This window comes from Arachis ipaensis, chromosome B2 (assembly GCF_059453495.1).
Source record: "Arachis ipaensis isolate K30076 ecotype BB chromosome B2, ASM5945349v1, whole genome shotgun sequence".
Taxonomy (NCBI): Eukaryota; Viridiplantae; Streptophyta; class Magnoliopsida; order Fabales; family Fabaceae; genus Arachis; species Arachis ipaensis.
This window is the reverse complement of record NC_142437.1, coordinates 105,515,550-105,533,755: the sequence shown is the minus strand read 5'-3', so window position 1 is coordinate 105,533,755 and position 18,206 is coordinate 105,515,550. Positions and strand designations below refer to the sequence as shown.

At 30.9% G+C, this 18,206-nt stretch overlaps 2 protein-coding genes and 1 non-coding gene across 4 annotated transcripts; 2 read left to right on the top strand and 1 right to left on the bottom strand.

The window, feature by feature from the left end:
* Positions 1–4,960: 4,960 nt before the first annotated feature.
* LOC107625657 (uncharacterized) lies at positions 4,961–9,129 on the bottom strand. Its single transcript, XM_016328353.3, has 4 exons — positions 8,603–9,129; positions 7,067–7,245; positions 6,109–6,448; positions 4,961–5,598 (listed from the first exon to the last, which is right to left on the bottom strand). The coding sequence occupies exons 1-4, from the start codon at positions 9,038–9,040 to the stop codon at positions 5,518–5,520; spliced, it is 1,038 nt and encodes a 345-aa protein (XP_016183839.1). The 5' UTR covers positions 9,041–9,129; the 3' UTR covers positions 4,961–5,517.
* Positions 9,130–11,610: 2,481 nt separating this feature from the next.
* Positions 11,611–14,875, top strand: LOC107628452 (uncharacterized). Of its 2 annotated transcripts, XM_088505248.1 has the most exons (8): positions 11,611–11,849; positions 12,244–12,460; positions 12,886–13,086; positions 13,153–13,377; positions 13,543–13,783; positions 14,017–14,102; positions 14,188–14,250; positions 14,347–14,875. In XM_088505248.1, exons 1-8 carry the CDS (start codon positions 11,616–11,618, stop codon positions 14,376–14,378), a joined length of 1,299 nt encoding a protein of 432 aa, XP_088361374.1. In that variant the 5' UTR covers positions 11,611–11,615; the 3' UTR covers positions 14,379–14,875. The 2 variants fall into 2 exon arrangements, with proteins under 2 accessions (XP_088361374.1, XP_016186600.3); XM_016331114.3 differs by having other exon boundaries at positions 13,153–13,783.
* Positions 14,876–15,312: 437 nt separating this feature from the next.
* TRNAE-CUC (transfer RNA glutamic acid (anticodon CUC)) lies at positions 15,313–15,385 on the top strand. The gene has a single exon. It is a non-coding gene; the product is annotated as a tRNA-Glu (tRNA).
* Positions 15,386–18,206: the final 2,821 nt, after the last annotated feature.

The window sequence follows — 18,206 nt, the reverse complement described above, 5'->3', positions numbered from 1 at the left end:
CTATAGGTAACTCTAAATGTTTTCTTTACTTTTGTACCTTCTGGTCCATCTTTCATTGGATCTGGTCTCCTTTCCTTCATTGGACGACCTATTAGCCTCTTAATCTTGGAAGGGATTGAGCTAATTTGACTAGATTTCTCCCAATATTCTTCACTGTTGACAGGACTAATAGAATGATTATAGGTTGCTCTGAATGCATCCATCCAAATAGGTCTCTCTTTAAATGTCATCGTATATGAGAATTCAAGCACCAAAGTTGGGGACAAATCTGTCCACTCAAAACGACGTCATTTAAAGTTGTCATCAAATGATGTCATATTAGCAATGTATACAAGGGACTAAAATGTCACAAGAGTGACGCGTATCACATGACGTCATCAACCTCCATATAGGAGAGAGAGAGAGAGTATGATCATTATTAGCTAAGTTTGGTGTAGGGATGTATCCAACATATATTTAAGAATTTTAGAAACTGAAAATTTAGTTAATTTTTCTGGGGAACATATTCGTCGGACGACTTAATTTTTTGAAGACCTATTTAACGTATTACTCTTAATATATTTTATACTGTGAATATTCAATTTATATAATACTTAAGAGAATATTATTGTATATGTGTAGACTTGTTTATATCAAAGTCTAAAAATAAAATTCTTTGTTAAATCGGTGGAGCTAAAAAAAACCTAAAAATTAAAAAATTTAAAGATTCAACTGGAGTTAAATTGAATATAATAAAATAATATATTTATATATGAATATATATTTTAAAAAATAAATTTTTTATTTTATTATTTTAAACTAATTAATCGTTACAGTTTTATCAATTTATTAATTTTTTTATCAAATTCTTTAGTTTTTTAATTAATTTCCTATGTATATGATGTTTAAAATTTATTCAATTATAAAAAAATTTTGATGATGTAATTAGAAAACATATCAACACCATTCCTTTCACTAGTAAAATAAGGACATTATTGATGTTTGAATTTAATTAGAAACGAATATAGAATACCACTGGACTTCCCTCTAGGGGCATCTCCAGCTGGCTCGGTTCTAAACTTGGCTAAATTTTTTTTTATATTGGAGGAGTGTGTGAGTTGTGTTTGGTTATGGTGTATACAGGTATTAGACACAGGTGTGGGACAGTGAGAAATCGGACCGTCCGAATTTTTTGTTAAAAAATTTGTTAATCACAAATTGGACCGTCCGATTAGTTTTTATTTTTTTTTAAAATAAAATCGGACCATCCGTTTACACTTTTTATTTTTATTTTTTTTAAACCGAAAACGGATCCTCCATTTTACAAGTTTTGTTTTTTTAATGTTTCCGAGAAAACAGACACTCCATTTTTGGATTTTTCTTTGTTTTTTTTTTTTAAAATCAAAACGGACCCTCCGAGTTTCATTAAAAAAATATTTTTTTGTAGATTTTTCCTAATCGGACCGTCCGACTTTCTTGTTCTAAATTGCTCGGTTCGATTTCCGCCCCCCTAACACCACATGCAGGAAAAACACCCCTATTCTCCATAATGCTGTATCACTCCACACCTTCCTCCATATTAAAAATAAAAAGTGTCTAAACTTCTAATCACATAAACATAACTGTTTCTTTCTGTCCCAAAAAAAAAAATATGAAACTAATTGCATAAAACATAAGATAAAATTAATTGAAAGGGGCGGGTGGGTGGGGTTCCAATTTTGCAAAGAGGGACTCATATATCATGTATTTGTAGTAGTATCTTTTCTAACCCTCACCATTCACGAGACACTTTTTCATGGTTTTTGGTTTGTAATTTGAAATGGTGAAAGTGGGGTGTAAGTGGTTTGTGACCACATTGGTATTGGTATTGGCATTGGCATTGGCATTGGCGAAGGTCAATTAATTCTGATTAAAACTAATATGCGCGTGATTTACTTGTCTTGTTCCTTAACCCACCCCCCATCACATGCAAATCACATTAGTTACTGTGCCATTCCTTCACCTCCACGTTCTCCCAATTGGGACAGATTAATTAGTATCATCAGCAGAGATGAGATGTATCTAAAAATTTTAATGAAAAGTGGTCGAATTTTAAATAATTTTTTTAATTTTATAAAAATAATTTAGACATAATATATAGTTATTGATTAATTTTTCAAAAAATTTATTAATATATATTTTAAAAAATTATATTTTTTTATAATTTTATTTTTAGTACGACAACTATATAAAAAAACATAATAATATTAATAATTTATAATGTGTTTACTGTTTAGTTAAAAAATTATCGCATATCTTATTAATTAAAATTAATTTTTTTTAAAATTTTGAAAAATTTAAAAGTAAATTATAAACTATTAATTATGTAAAAGATACAGTATCTTTATAAAATATTTTTATAAATTTTTTTAATAATATAAATTTATTAGAAAAAAAATGAGTATTTTTTATAAAAAAAAACATCTAAAATACACAATATAATTATTAAAATATAACTACATAGTTATTATTAATATTAAAAAACAAATGATTTTTTTAAAAATAAATATAGAGATGATTATATAAAAATTAATTTAAAAGATACAAAAATTTCAGAATATAATATTAAATTAATTAAATAAAAAATATTAATAAACTAAATAATTGAGATATAAATTAATTATATAATAAAAAATAATATATATAAAATTATTAAATTACATAATATTTTTTATTTTTTTAAATATCTATCTTATATATAAGTATAGTTCCTTAAAATTTTAAAAAGCTAAGACCACTATTCACCTCTTTAGACCCGTCCCTATCATAATTTCATAACTCGCCATGCTTTTTTTTAAGTCAACTTTTATACTTTTTCGGTCATCTTTTTTTATGCTCTGTTATTATAAAATAATTTTTTAATTATATTAAATATATATGAAAATCAGATATTAAAATTAATCAATAATATAAAATATATAATAAAATATAAAATACATATTAAAATAAATTAAATTACATATGTATTTATATAAAAATTCATAATAATTAATTTTAATATACAAATAATATTTTTAAATAATTTTATTCAAATAATTAATTGTATATAATTACATCAACAAAACCAACTAACTTTTATATCTATTTTTAAATTTGATAAAATATTTTTTTATATTATCTATTCATCAAAATTAAACTCATTTTAAAAAAATAAAGAGTTTTTACGGATGTAAAAAATAGTACAATAGAAACCATAAAAAGTCAACAATAAAAAAGAAATGGGCATTCCTAAAACTTGAAGAGGATTAAACAAATGCAATTTTCTTGAAGATAGTAAAAAAATTATTAAAACAAGAAAACACAATTATAGAGATCATTTTTGGCCAAGATTTCCAATTAGACTTTTTCTGCAGTTTGGTAGTTCAGAATCCTCATGACCATCTTTTCTTGATTATTGGCTAATGTTGAAGCCATATCAGAAATCCTTCTCCACTACCAGCAACAATTCAGAACACTTGACTTAATTTGAAAATATGGGAGATCAAAACAGACAGAAATAAACAAATTAAACTACCATGAAACAGATAAGAAAAGACAGAGTAGAATAAAATTTGCTTCATCTATCTAACCTTGTTTCTCTACATATTTAGATGAAACTTAACTTCCCTGTACATATTACCTGTCAAAAAAGTCCCTGTATAATTATATATGCGTGACATGCATATCATATTTTATGGGATACAATACCATCCGACCCCTGACAATTATCTTGAAAGGACAACGAGGCCCCAAAAAAAAAAAAACACCCAGCCCGGCTCCTGATCTTTTTTTTTTAGGATTGATTAGCCCCTGTGCTAAAAAAAACAACATTAATTTTTTTTAGCACAGGGGCTAATCAGTCCTATAAAAGTAAATCTCGGGGGCCGAGTTGGTATTTTCTTTTTGTCTCAGGGGCCGGGTTGGTATTTTTTTTTGTCAAGGGCCTCGTTGTCTTTTGAGGTAATTGTCAGGGATTATTTTGAGTTTTTCTTTTCAGATAAAGATGTTTAAAATATTTTTTTAAAGATTTTTTTATTAATTAAAATTTAACACATATAATTAATTAAACTGTATTATTTTTATCAAAATTAAGTCAAACAAATTTATTTAACCGAAAAAATAGTAAATCAAATTTTGAATCAATCTAAACTCTAAATTATTATTATTTTTATACAAAATGACTACAATACCAGGGGCGGAGCTAGATGAAAGATTAGAGGGGGGCAAAAAATATTTATATAATAAAATAAGACTAAAATAAAATTTTAAGGAAGACTAAACTAAATTTTACATATAATTTACATGTAAAAAATTAAAATTAAGGAGGGGCTATTGCCCCCTTTGCTACGATGTAACTCCGCCCCTGTACAATACTCTTATTATAAAAAATGATTAAAATATTCCTATTTTATATATATAAAGAGACAAGGGTAGTTTGGGAAGTGAGGAGAAAAATATTAGATGCATCATTTGTCATTAGATTTATGGAAAACTCCTGGACGTGTCATCTATCTTTAGTTCTTTACCATAGATCTCATTTTCTTCATGTGACGATAGAATGTCATCTTCACCATATAGCTAACACCTTCCTTTTAGTTTATTTTATTTTGTTTTGTTTAATTTTTTTATATTAAGTTTAAATATAATAAATAAAAACAAGCAATTGATAAGGAGTCTACAAAAAACATGCAAGTAATCTCCACTGTGGAGCATATACAGATTGCAAATCAATGTTGATGAATGTGGTTTCCACAAATTTGAGAATATATCTTGCTATGTTTACATGTGAGCAATGCCAAAAGAAAATCAACAAATGCTCATCACGTTAGACAATCCAGCAAATGATGGTGTATCTTAATTACTTGCAACAGTTAATACACAAAAGTGCTGGGAAATTGCACTGAGCGAAAGGTACTTTGGAAGAAAAAGGAGGAGAAAACAAATTCAATTAGCATGTACATTATTGAGAAGAAAAACTGCTATCATATCAAAATCTGTGTTATAAAACTTACATCACAATGCCTTATTGCCTTATAACTTGAATAATAACCAAGTCTATCCAAGATATAAATTCCCTTCAACAGAACAGAACTATGAGCGACTCAGTCGTGAAACTTGTATTAGCAATGGCTAAAGCATATCGTAACCGTTACCTTTGATTTTTGTCCCTCAGGTCTCAGTTCAGGCTTCAAAAGTTGTATTTCGTTAATTGAGCATGACACTTCTGACAGCAGCTTCCCATAATGTCGTCTTAATCTTACTAAGGTAGCTGATTGCTTAACATCCGCAATGCATGACTCATAACACAAGTCAATGCTAGACTACTAGGTAAGAATGAATATCTTCAAAAATTCAGCTTAACCATAAATGGAGAAGGCTGAGAGAGCATCCAGTAACTCTATAAAGCTTTTTATTTTCCCTTCCAATTTCAACGATCCGAAGCTATCTACCAACACTATTATGTGCACAGCAGAAAATGTGATGCATAGCATTTCAAATACGGCGCAGAACTTACAAGCATCAAGTAGTCTCTGGAACAATTTCACTGACATCTATATCTGCTATGTTCTCCTTCCCAAATAGTGTAAAATGTACAGTGGCCTGCATGGAGAAGGGTCATCGAGTCAATATAGTGAAGGGAAGGAAAACAAATCAGGTAATATCGTAACCAGGTAATTCAATACATTATTTAAGGGATCAGACTTTCACAGCCATATTTTATTTTATTTTTTGAGTTTACAAAGAATCCAACAAATTTAGCTTGAGAAATTGTGGCTGCCTCTCCTAGCATAGGCTTCGTATGTTGTCAGGACTTGAATTCAAGACCATTGAGAAGGGACAAGCCTGTTTACCACTTGATCATGTAAATCCTAATATGGATTGTGGGAGGGTTTGGTACAAGAGTAAAAATACTAGTGAAAAATTCAGGGATTTCTTTTTGGAATCAATTTCCATGCACTGACCCTCAGTCAATGAAATTACAAGGTGCCAAAGCAGCATTATACCCACTATAATACCTATTCACAATGATTTGTCACGCAACTTAACAGGCCTACAACCTGATGTTAATGTATAGAAATTAATCTTGAGTGTTTTAAGGAAGCATCTCACCATTTTGGTTTTGCGATTCAGCTTCTTGAGAGTGCCGGTAAAACCTGAAAATGTTCCAGATACAACCCTAACAGTAGAACCTGGAACAAAGAGCTTGCTACCTGGAACACTGAGCTGGTCAGAAGTTTTTCTGGATCGTCTTTTAGGCTTAGACTCAACAGAAGCATCAGAAACTTCATCAGGTTCTAACTCCGTATTGGGAATCCCAGAGTTTTGGACTGCACCACGCTCTTGTTCCTCAAATGCTTGATCAGCTTTTTCTTGTTCTTCTTTTGCCTGCCTGAAGACTGTTTTGATATCTTCATCAGCAACCGGCCTTGGTCTGTTAATCTGTCTCTTTCTGCAAATGTTTGAGAAACTTAGTTTCCATTTAAGCTGAACATAGAATAAATTATATAATAATTTTTTTTATTCTGAAATAATGTACATAGCTATTCAGCAGCAACCTATTTCATCAGAGCTTACGCAGGTATTAGTTTTATATAATCCACCACCATAGTGCTCTATCGAAAATCATTTTTGTGTTTACATTTATATTTAAATCTCTTTTAATAATTTCTAAGATTTTCATCGGTTACCCTTTACCTCTAGCTAGTAGCTACAGGACTATCCTTCATCTAATCCACTATCCAAGTTGGAGCATCTAAATGACCATACCATTTAAGACGAAATTCTATCATCTATCTTATATACATCTTTTCTAATTCTATCCACTATAGTGTATCCAGTTTTCCATCTGATCATTATGCAAACCAATGGAAGCAAGAAAGAAATATCACTCAAAATATTACTCATCCGAAGTTGAAATCTAGACAGATCATCCTTTGAAATTTAGAATCAATTTATTGATTGAGGAAAAGAGAAAAAAAAAAAAATACAGCAATTAGGTATGATAATTCTAAAAACAAGCAAGATGTGCAGATAAGCGGTGCATTCAATACAAACACAAGATGTTTACATGCTTCCAACCCTGGAACCAAGGAAACCTCCAATGCCATCAACCTCTCTTATATAGTCATGCAGCTCCTTGTTCAGTACACATCGCAAAAAAATGCATCCTGGGAACAGGGGTTTTGGTTTTTCAGACAGGGAACCATTTTTCAACCTCTTTTTCTCATTGACAGATGGAATGTATACCTGAAACCAAACATTATACCATCCTGAGAAGCAAAAAATATCATAAGGAAATCATTTCTTATATATATATATTTCTCGGTACATTTTGTTTTTCCATTTCATCAGCCAGCAATGTTGTTTAGGGTTTAATACTGTACAAGAATTCCACCCTAGCCAAAATAATAACAAATTAACAAGATCTTTCAGCTACACAGAAAATCAATTAGCCAAAAAATTATTGATACTGCCACTAAACCTTCTCCTTCCTTTGAGGAGAGAAAATTCTACACAAACTAAGTTAATCTAAATGATATCATTCCTCAATGAATCATTTTGGCTATGTCAGGCTTATTTATTCAAATTATGACTTGCCAGACTCTGGTTTTGTAAGGTATGATAGTTTCCTAAAAGTCATTTTGATAGAAAATAAAAGACTTTCATTTCTCTAGAAATCATTCTAAAGGCAAGAATTCAATTTAATTGTGGAAAACCAAACATGATGGGAAAAATCAATTATGGGGAGAGGGCAATTGATTCTACTGCAGCAAAAGGTTTTCCAAACATGCATGTATTTGGGTAAAATATAACATATTCAAATGAAGGAATATGGCTATTACAAGTCACAAAGATTTTTAAAACAATATCTACAATCAAACCATAATATCAAATTTGTTTCCAATAGTTTCCCTTATAAGTTTTCTTGGTCCCCTTCCTCTTACTATAAGATCACCATCACTTTAGTGTATGCTTGGAAGGGAAGGGGCAGACAAAATCAATTCTAAGGGGGTAGTTGATTTCACCTATGTGATATCATGTCTGGATTTCACAACTTAATAAAAAAAAAGTAAGAAATGAAAATGCATTACTTTCACTCAGAAATCAAATCACTTTCATGTAAACTACTAAATATCTAAACATAAATTAATTTACATCAATCAAGGTCAATTATTCAAAAGCAAAACCAAACACAACTGTACTACTCCTTCTACTCATGTTTCAACGGGCTTTTTCCGCAAAAACTAAGTGCTGAACCTTCCAAGGATATATAACCTATTGCGGATATTGTCTTATCATCTTATCCGTAATAGGTGCCAACTATCCCAATTTTCCCAATTTTCTCTTGAATCCATGTACTAAATATCCTGTTTAATTTATCCACTTATTCACACAAACTAATAATTAAATTTCCTAGAAATGAATCCAAGTTAACCCATTCCTGATTTCCCTACACCTATCCACCCAATGCAGTTGAAATTCTCTACGAAATTCACAACCCTAAAAACCAAAAACAAATATTTCACACAAAGCTAAAATACAAGAAGAAGAAATAACAATAATAAGATACTAGTAATAATTACGAAGGAAAAAGAGAAAGAACCTTGAATTCCTTGTCAGGGAAGTTTCTAGCGAGGGAGCGAGCTAGAAGTTCGGCAGTGTAGTGAGCTTTAACGCGAGAAACTCGAAGGACCCACCACTGGGGACCTAAATCAGCGAGGTTATCGAGGTTGAGCTGCTCGGTCCATGACTTCTTCTCCTTCTTCTTCTTCTTGATGAAGCTCTCTTCCACCTCTTCCTTCCAGTTGTAGACGTTGTTCTCCCTTCGCGAGTTCCTCAGGCGCCTTCTCTCCCTGGCTGTGAGGAGCTCTTGCGTGGGAGAAGAAGAAGAAGAAGGAGAAGGAGTGGGTGATGAAGAAGCGTGGATTGAGAGGTTGAAGGGGGTTCTGAGTTGGTGGAGAGTGAAGGAGGAGGTTGACTTCCACGGAAATGGAAGAAGAGGAAGAGGAAGAGGTAGAGGAAGACGGACGAGGCCTCTCATCTTTCTTACCAGTAACGATGCTGGCTACTCTACATTAATCATCTGTTATCCTTTTTGCTTGCTTCTTATTTTTGAGAAAAAAAAAATATGTATCTATAATAAAGGTAAAAACTCATGTGCAGTTGACTTCATGTAAAATTGATATCTGAGAACAGTTAGATGATTTAGCTGATATGACTAAATTTTCATCTAATTGCTATTAGATATCAACTTCACGTGAAGTCAACTTTACTTAAATTTTCACCATCTATAAATCAAAATCAGTCACTATATAATTTTATATTTTAATATATATTTTATATTAATAATTAATTTTAGTGTATATTTAATATAATCAATTTTTTTCCATTACTTTCAAGTAGTTAAATTTTGTTTACTAGTTTTATTGTTAGAGTATCAGAATTTTGGAGGATTTGTTGGTTTTTTCAAAATTTTTAAATTAGTTGTATTTTGAATATTTATGTAAAATTAATAATTAAAAATTATTAAATAATTTAATAAATTTAACTAAATTATAATCTAATAATTATCAATAAATTATATTTCAAATAGCATAGTCTTTTTATATTTATTTAAGAGGTTGTCTTTTTATACTTATTTAAGAGGTTGTGGTTCGAATCTCCCTATTTTTAATTAAAAAAATCTAATAATTTTAATTATTAAGTTTATATAAAAATATCTGTATATAAATTTTTATTATATTTAATTTTTCTAAATTTTAAATGTTACTATATTATATTTAAATTTATTTTAAATTTTTATTTTTAATACTTTAGTAAAATATAAATTCGTAAAAGAATATTCACAGGATGCTACACATACAAGTTTTTTTTGGCTTACAAGTTTTACAAGTTGGCACAAGCCCAATAAAACACACGCGCATTACACTCCTACATTCAAAAGTAAATACACACACGTTACTCAACCACTTCCTGTTTCCAAAGCGCGCTACTCACCATTATGAACGACTCTGATGAAAATCACAACTGTCATTTTTCTTCGCGTTTCTCCTCCTCATCCTCTTCTTCCTTCTTCTTCTCCTCCTTCTTTGTGTTTCTCCTTCTTTTTCTTCGCGTGTTTCATCTTCATCGTCGTATTTTTTCTCATTCTTCTTTTTGATTTTGCAACATTATGTATTTTTTTCTTCTTTGTTCGATTTCTTCCTCCCAAAAAGAATTATGAAAATATGAAATAAGAAGATGAAGAAGAAGAAGTAGAAGATGAGGAGGAGGAAGAGGAAGAGTTCTGAATTAGACAGAACTCATCAGAATAAAAATACACTCAAATATATTCGTTTTACACCCAAATATCTTCATATTACACCCAAATATCTTCGTTTTTACACCCAAATTTGTTGCAGATACATAAATGAGTTATGTTACGTGTACACTAAAATCAGCCACAAAAGTCAACAAAGGCTACAAAATACACCACAGAAGGACTGCAAAATACACCATATTAAAACAAGTATAAACTATAGAATACAAATACAACTATAAAACCATTATAAAAAATAACAAAAATCATATTCATGAATCATAACTAAACAGAAACTAAAACAATTCAACTAAAAGAATAAGACAATTCATCCTCCATCAGATGAAAAGTCATAAACTGTAAATACACCCAAACTTTTATAAAAATACATCCAAATATTCCTCATCTACACCTAAACGTCTGATATAAAATGGATAATATTATATTAATTCTAATCAAAACTAGTACATTAGATTCAATTCAAACAAGGAAGAATGAACAGCAAATTTTACAGGCAAGGTTCACGTACTGGTTCATCTGACACTGAAGTTGAATTATTCATTATCTTCAAAAACAATTTCAGAGCTTGATGTCAAAAAACAATGTAAATCAATAATAACAAAAAAAGAGAGCAGAAAGAGAAAAGCACATAAATGAAGAAGGAAAAAGAGAGGGCAAGAAATTCGAAAAAGGAAACAGAATCCTTTCAAAAATTAAAAATCTGTCAGAGAGGCGCGTGAAATATATGTGCATAACAAGCGTAATTGAGCGTAATATCAATTAGAGGACTTGTAATGTAAGACTTGTATAGCAAAATCGCTTGTACGTAGAGATTAATCTATAAAAGAATTTTCCAAATTTCTCCTTTTACACTATAAATTTTAATACAACTTTTTAAAAGTGTTATTTAAAAAAAGGACATCTTTATCTTTAGAATTTGATTTTGATTTTTTACACCAAATAATTTCATTTAATTTTTTTATCGTGAATGATTGAAATTTTTTTGAAAACATAAAACAATTTTAAAATTGACTTTTGTTCAATGTTTTATATATAAATTTTAAATATTTATCAAATTTTAAAAAAATAATTAAATAAAAAAATTATTCACTATAGAAAAAATTATTTATCACTTATAAAAAATCTGATTTTTTTATTATTTTTATTACGCTTTTTAAATCACGTCACTATACAGGAGATTTGAACCGGTAACTGCTTAACTAGTTTTTGGTTTGCCGTTTAGCGCTAAAACGACCAAAACCAATTTTCAAAACCCATGTCCCGCGTAGCTTCCCCTCCAAAACGCACCGAGTGTCAGATGAGAAACTCTTATCACTCATCACACTTGTTCTTCCTCTTCAGCAAAATTACAATGGGAAAGCAAGCCAGTTCCAAGCCAAGAAGGCCAGACTCGTTGGGGAAGGGGAAGGTCACTCCGATCCAGATCGCCTTCATCGTCGACCGCTATCTCTGCGACAACAACTACTCCGAAACGCGAACCGCCTTCCGAAACGAAGCCTCCTCCCTCCTCACCAATTCCCCTATTCACGAGGTAAATTCACTAGATTCGTTTCTTTTCCACACCGTTATCATCAAACTTAATGAGTTAGTTCTGTTAGTTAGTTACTCTTAACAGAATTTCAGTTCTTGTTTTTCTAATTGTAACGTTTATCTTTTAGTGCATATTTGGTCAATTTCATTTTCGATTGAAACATTTCTCGTTAAATTTTTTTGCCATGCGCGGAGAATATTCAAGAGCTTTACGCTCTAGTCCAATTAGATGATTCGATGACACTTTTAAGATAGTAAGTGATCGAGTCAAATGTGTTATGTTGATGTGAAAATTTATGATTAAATGTGTGTGTGAATCCAATTTAGACTGAGATTGAATACAAACTAAATCCTTTTTTATTCGGCATTTGTTGTGTTCTTGCCTTCTTGGTTAGGCACCGAAGAGTTTGTTGAGTTTGGGAGAGCTGCTGGATGATTATGTATGCTTGAAGGAGCAGAAGGTGATGGTGGAACAGGAGAGGGTGCTTGTCGAGCAAGAGAAGAATCGTGTTCAGATGCTGTTGAACGGTATACAGAATGTTATGAACGCTTTCAATGCTACTACTAGTAGCCGGAGCATTGTTGCACCTAGTAACAGAACTCCTCCTCCAGGTAGAGGCCTGTGCTCTTGATCAATCAATTGATGGACTCTGGTGATAACTGAATTTTATAGTTCTAATCAGTAGTAAAAGTATATGCATGACTAGGTCATATGAAATTTTCACAATGGAATGTCTATTCTATTTTGTTAATAATGGTTTCTAGACACATCTATCATAAAGGAGACTGAAGAACTCTGGTTGACTTATTAGTATGGTAATCAGTAACTTACGTTTCCCCTTCTCATTAGGCTTGGTCACAATTTATTGTTATACTATTTGACATGATAAAGCTAAGAATGGTTATTGATTGTCTCTAATGTGTTTGAAAGCACCTTTTAGGATTAGATTTCACTTTCAGAGGTATTTTGGCCTTTAAACCTGTTATGAGGTGTGAAATGATGTATTGGTGTTTCTTTGTGACTTGGTTCTTGTTAGGCGTGTCTACTACTATGCAAAATGCATCAAATGTACATTCACTTCCTCAGCCTATCAACACCAATACAGAGTCTGCAAACTTCTCAATGCCAGTGTTGAATCTATCTGATAGGAAGAGGAAAGATACAATAGCCGTGGACGAGTCTTCTACCTCGAAGAAATCTCGTGGAAAATTATCCAACAGGAGAATTCCTTTTCAAGGTATAGTATTATCCTTGCTCTTCTTTTTTCTGATTAAGTATCTACTGATCTTTCATAAATCCTCAGTGCCAGGTCAAAACACACTTCCACAATCAGATACTTCTGCTATCACTAACCAAGTAGCTTCTCAGCCTTCTACACACCATCCATCAACTAGGAACAGCGTGCTGAGCGAATCGCAAGTTCAAGGATCCACCGTCTCCAAATGCTTGTTTAATCAGCCTTCAGCTTCTGTTCCCACAACCACTTCACCAGCTCCAAAGACACCTAGCATAACAACTTCCTCTCACGGTAATACACATATATCCCCTCCTGATATTCCCCCGGCTTTGAATCGCAATGAGGAGGCTGCACCCTCATGTTATGCTGTAATATCAACCAAGAGAATTATGGTTAGCCCTACAAAACAAATGGCTTATATAGAGAGTAGTCAATGCATTTCTCCTGTGAAGACAGGTACTTCAGACAAGGCAAGTAACAAGAGGGATCATGTAAGAAGCAGGTTGGACTTCGGTGCCTCTGGTTCGGAACTGCCTATACGCTCTACATCCGATTCGACGAAGGATGTTGACTTGTTTGACATTGACATAGATGCCTTGGGAACGGATTTTTCATTCACTGAAATGTTAAATGATCTTGAAGGCATTGATTTTTCTTGCAATCCAGCATCAATGAGTTATAAGGATAATGCTTCAGGGTAGTATTTCTTTTTAATGCAGCAAGTCTCTCTTTATTAGTTCTATTTTTTCAAAATAATTGTCAATTTGAACGAAGTTCTGCATGAAAAAATTAGTATATCCACCTATCCGCATAATAGATTGTCCAAAAGATTTGATTCTTTAAGTATTATTTTGTCCAAATTGATAGTTACTTGAAACGGAAGTGTCTTAATCCAGTGCTTTGATATGACTTTTATCATTATTTAAACAGGTCATCTCCAGAATGCAAGGGTAATCAAGTGATATCTGAAAGATCAACAGTGGGAGAAGTATCTGAGGAAGAAATGAATGTACCGGGTAATGAAAAAATGAAAAACCCAGTTTGTATCTTAACAATATCTGACCTAAACTTCAATTTACCGAGAACCTTTCACTTTTGCAGGCTCTGACAATTGTTTGAATACAATGACATCTGTCACAAAATGCATAAAGATTTCAACCCCCGGTAAATTCATTCTTCAATTGTTCCATTATCATTTTTTTCTTCTACATTCTGTTCAAAGATCTAAATATACTGGCTCATGCTATATTATACTTTCAGTAAAAAGTCGCCAGGGCTCTTTAGATCAGTAGAGTTCTTAAAGGGTGTGTATCCGAGTTAAGAGTTCGGAAGAGTAATTTCATCATTTTCTCTCCGCTATGAAGTATATGGCATAGAAATTGAATTGGTACCCGACTTTGCTGCTGGAGATGCTTGCTTTTACTTTACCAATAAAGAAAGAAACAACACCCCCACGGTTACACTTGACATTGGGTGTTAAACTGTTAAACGTCATTCATTGTTCAGTATAGCTTTTATCATACTGTTAGTGTTAGGTTACCATGGGAGGTTGCAACAATAAGAATTCTTAGCCGCTGTAGATAGCTTTCGTTCTCCCCCCTTTTTTGGTGTATCAAATGATTACATTTTTGTTGGATTTAGTTAGATGTTAAACAAGGTAAAACTTAGTGTGTAAAAACATCTAGCTGGCATTGTGTAGACTTATAGAATGTTAATCTTGATTCTATTTCTTGTATTGTCTAAACCATGAAAATAATAATGAATAAGTATCCTATTTTTATTTGAAAAACTCCATATTTTCAAATGGTTATACACCATTAGTACTTGATAAAGTGATGCTTATGACTTCGAAACATCTGGACATTAATTCTTCCTTTCCATATTATCCAAGGATGTATAAAATTATGATATAGTGAGGAAAAAAAGAAACTAAAGGACTATAATGGTTGTGTGGGATTTATTTGGTTGAGATTTTATATTTTTTTTATTTGTTTTCAGAATCTTTAAAAAAAAATAGTAAAAAGTAGGAAGTGAAAATGTGAAATATTATTTTTACTATTTTATTTCTTTTTCACAAATTTCTAAAACCAAAAGCACTGAATTGAAATCAAAATAGACAATAAATTTTGAGGCCAATAAAGTTTAGCTCAGTCCCTTCTCACTTTTATCAGAAGACACGAGTTACAGAATGAATATGTTGAAATGGGTTATTAACACCATCAAAATTCCGTTGTAGTCTAGGTGGTTAGGATACTCGGCTCTCACCCGAGAGACCCGGGTTCAAGTCCCGGCAACGGAATATTGTTTTACCTTTTTTGAGATTTTTTTTGGACAGGGACCTTGATTGAGTTTATGTTATGTCTCAGTTTCAATGCTGTTTCGGCTTTTGTTGTCTTTTGGTTTTCGTCCTAACTCGTAATTTGTTGATATTTTGGTTTGAAAGGCCAGTCAAAATCCAAGAATATATTATTCTACAATTTTCGGCCTCAAATTTTACAATCACATAATTAATTAAGTTACACCAATAATAATTAATTATTATGCTAAAATAATTAAATTTTAATTAGGTGACATTTGATCATGTAGAATTTTTATTACACGTTGATGCAATCATCACACTATCATTTGGTTATTGCAATTGACTCCGATTTTTAAATAAGCATTTAGTCTTTTTAAAAATTAACTAAAAGAATATTTTAGTATTCTTAAAATAAATAAAGTTTAAATATCTATTTTTGAATATAATTAAACAATCTTAAACTTAGAAATTTTTTTAGTGTTTTTAAAACTAATTTTAAAAAGGTTATTTTTAATCTTTTTAAAATAAACTGAAATTTCTAATTTTTATAGGGATAAACAACTTTAATCACGCATGAGTATTTTAATCTTTCAAAATTATTTCTAAAATGTTACTTTTGTCATTTTAAAAATTAACAAAAATAATATTTTAGTCTTTTAAATTAAATTAAATTCACATTTCTAATTTATTATGATAACACAATCAAATAGTCTTAATCCTAAAATGGTATTTTAGTAATTTTAAAATGTTTCTATAAGGGTATTTTATTCTTTTTAAAATTAACTAAAAATATATTCTAGTACTTTTAAAATTAAAATTAAAATTTTTAATATAATTAAACAAGTTTAATCTTTAAAAGATATTTTAATTTTTTTAATATTAAATTCTAACACCTTCTGTTTAGACATTTTCAAGTAGTAATTTAATAAATTTGCATTTTTTTTCAATAAAACTATCAAAAGCCTCAAACATCTTTGAATCCATCGTCTAATCCAAGTTGAAAAGCTCTACAAAGATGCACTCTATATGTGTTCCATTTTATCAATTAAAAATTCCTTATTGAGATATAAGGTAACTAATAATCTCGTAGTTTATTTTTCATTCGTACTACATCTTTTTTATTTTTCCTATATGTATTGAACTTAGCTAGCTAGGTCGGTTATTTTATAAACACTGCCAAATTGAATCAAGTTGGGCGGCTGGCAAAACTTAAGTCACAAGAAAAGAATATTTGGCTGAAAAATAGTTTTAGCATCTTTAATTAATGTATTGATATATAGTGCTTGTTAAACTTAGTTATTTATAACTAAGATAATAGTATTTTTTTAATAGTATTATACCATATGTCACTCGACTTTTCTACTTTACAGTCATTCAAACTCCAAATTAGCCTGTACAGGACAAACCTTCCTTTTATCATTTTCTACTTTTTCTTGATCCTGTCCATTTCAATATTCTATATAAATATTAGGTATGTAATTGTAATAGTCTTCAAAATTAAAGGGAAAAAGAAAACTCTCCCTCGTACAAAATTGGAATTTTTTTTAAGAGTATTTATAAATTTGATTAATTAATATTATTGATATTATTATTAATATTAATAAACGGTTATTAACCGTTTAGTATCATTTGGTTGAAGGGATATAATTTTTTAAGGATTGTGTGTATTTAAAACATTGTGTTTATTGACTAAAGGGATACAACTCTTTAAGAATTGTGTATGTTCAAAATATTGTATCTATTAGCAATAGAAAAGACACAACCATTTGTATACGTAACTAATCATAATTGTTACGTGCAATATGTATAAATAAGTTCTTGTCCACTATTTCAGAAATATAAGTACTAAGTGTACATTTTAATCAACTATTAAGAGATTTTCTTTGTTCAAGAAAGTTGATAATTTTTTGCTATTGCTAATCAAGAAATTCTTAGGTTTCATTGTATCCTAAGAGAGTATTGTCATCAACCCTATAGCAATGTGGGGACAAATATCTCTCTAAAGAAAACGATCTAATCGTGCCTTGAAACCACTACACAAATCACAACAACGGAGGCGCAGAATACCAGCGTTTTTTTAATGATTAGCGGCGGTTTTAAACCGCCACAAAATCAAAAGCCGGCGGCTCTCCTAACCGCCACGGTTATGGGCGCGGGGATTAGATTTGGTGGCGGTTTTCAGTAACCGCTGGTATAACCGCCGCCAAATCAATGTTTCGCAGCAATCGTTCAAAAAACCGCCGTCAAACGCTGGTGGCACAATTTTCAGCATGTTCACCAGCGGTTCCGAAACCGCCACTATTCACTTTGATGTTTTCATGCTGCCGCGTGTTTTGCTGTGCTTTTAGAACCGCCACAAAACGGAATTCAGCTTTCCGAAATAGTTTTCGACGGTTACAAACCACCGCAATCTCTGACAGATTTCCAGTAACTTTGGGCGACTTTTCGGCGGTTTTAAAATGCCGCTAAATTAAGAAGAATAAAAAACAGAAAATTTGGGTTTTTATTAAAAAATCGTATAATTTTTTAAAATATTATAGAACTATTTTTTTATTGGCTTTTTAATTTTTTTTAATATCTTAAGTGTTAATATTTTCAACCTTAGATGGTAAACTTGTAGAAAAAATAAATAAATTATCTGCAAAATGTAAACCCCGCTAAAATCGGTAAATAATTAGTTAATAATTAAATTTTAATTAGGAAAGCTAAAAATACAAAACTAATATCAAAATAGGGTAGAGCTCGTCAGAACGAAAATTTTGATACCAATTTCGAAAATTTGGTCCAAAATCGGACCGAAAAAACTGAACCGGTTGAACCG

Bases quoted from the DNA above. Each gene is read 5' to 3' on its own strand.
- LOC107625657 (XM_016328353.3), bottom strand. From the start codon at position 9,040: ATGAGAGGCCTCGTCCGTCTTCCTCTACCTCTTCCTCTTCCTCTTCTT. The intron at 7,246-8,602 runs GTTCTTTCTCTT...GTTTGGTTTCAG, and splicing joins TCCCTGACAAGGAATTCAAG to GTATACATTCCATCTGTCAA. The intron at 6,449-7,066 runs GTAAACATCTTG...AAACATTTGCAG, and splicing joins GGTTCCAGGGTTGGAAGCAT to AAAGAGACAGATTAACAGAC.
- LOC107628452 (XM_016331114.3), top strand. From the start codon at position 11,616: ATGAGAAACTCTTATCACTCATCACACTTGTTCTTCCTCTTCAGCAAA. The intron at 13,087-13,152 runs GTATAGTATTAT...ATAAATCCTCAG, and splicing joins CAGGAGAATTCCTTTTCAAG to TGCCAGGTCAAAACACACTT. The intron at 14,251-14,346 runs GTAAATTCATTC...TTATACTTTCAG, and splicing joins CATAAAGATTTCAACCCCCG to TAAAAAGTCGCCAGGGCTCT.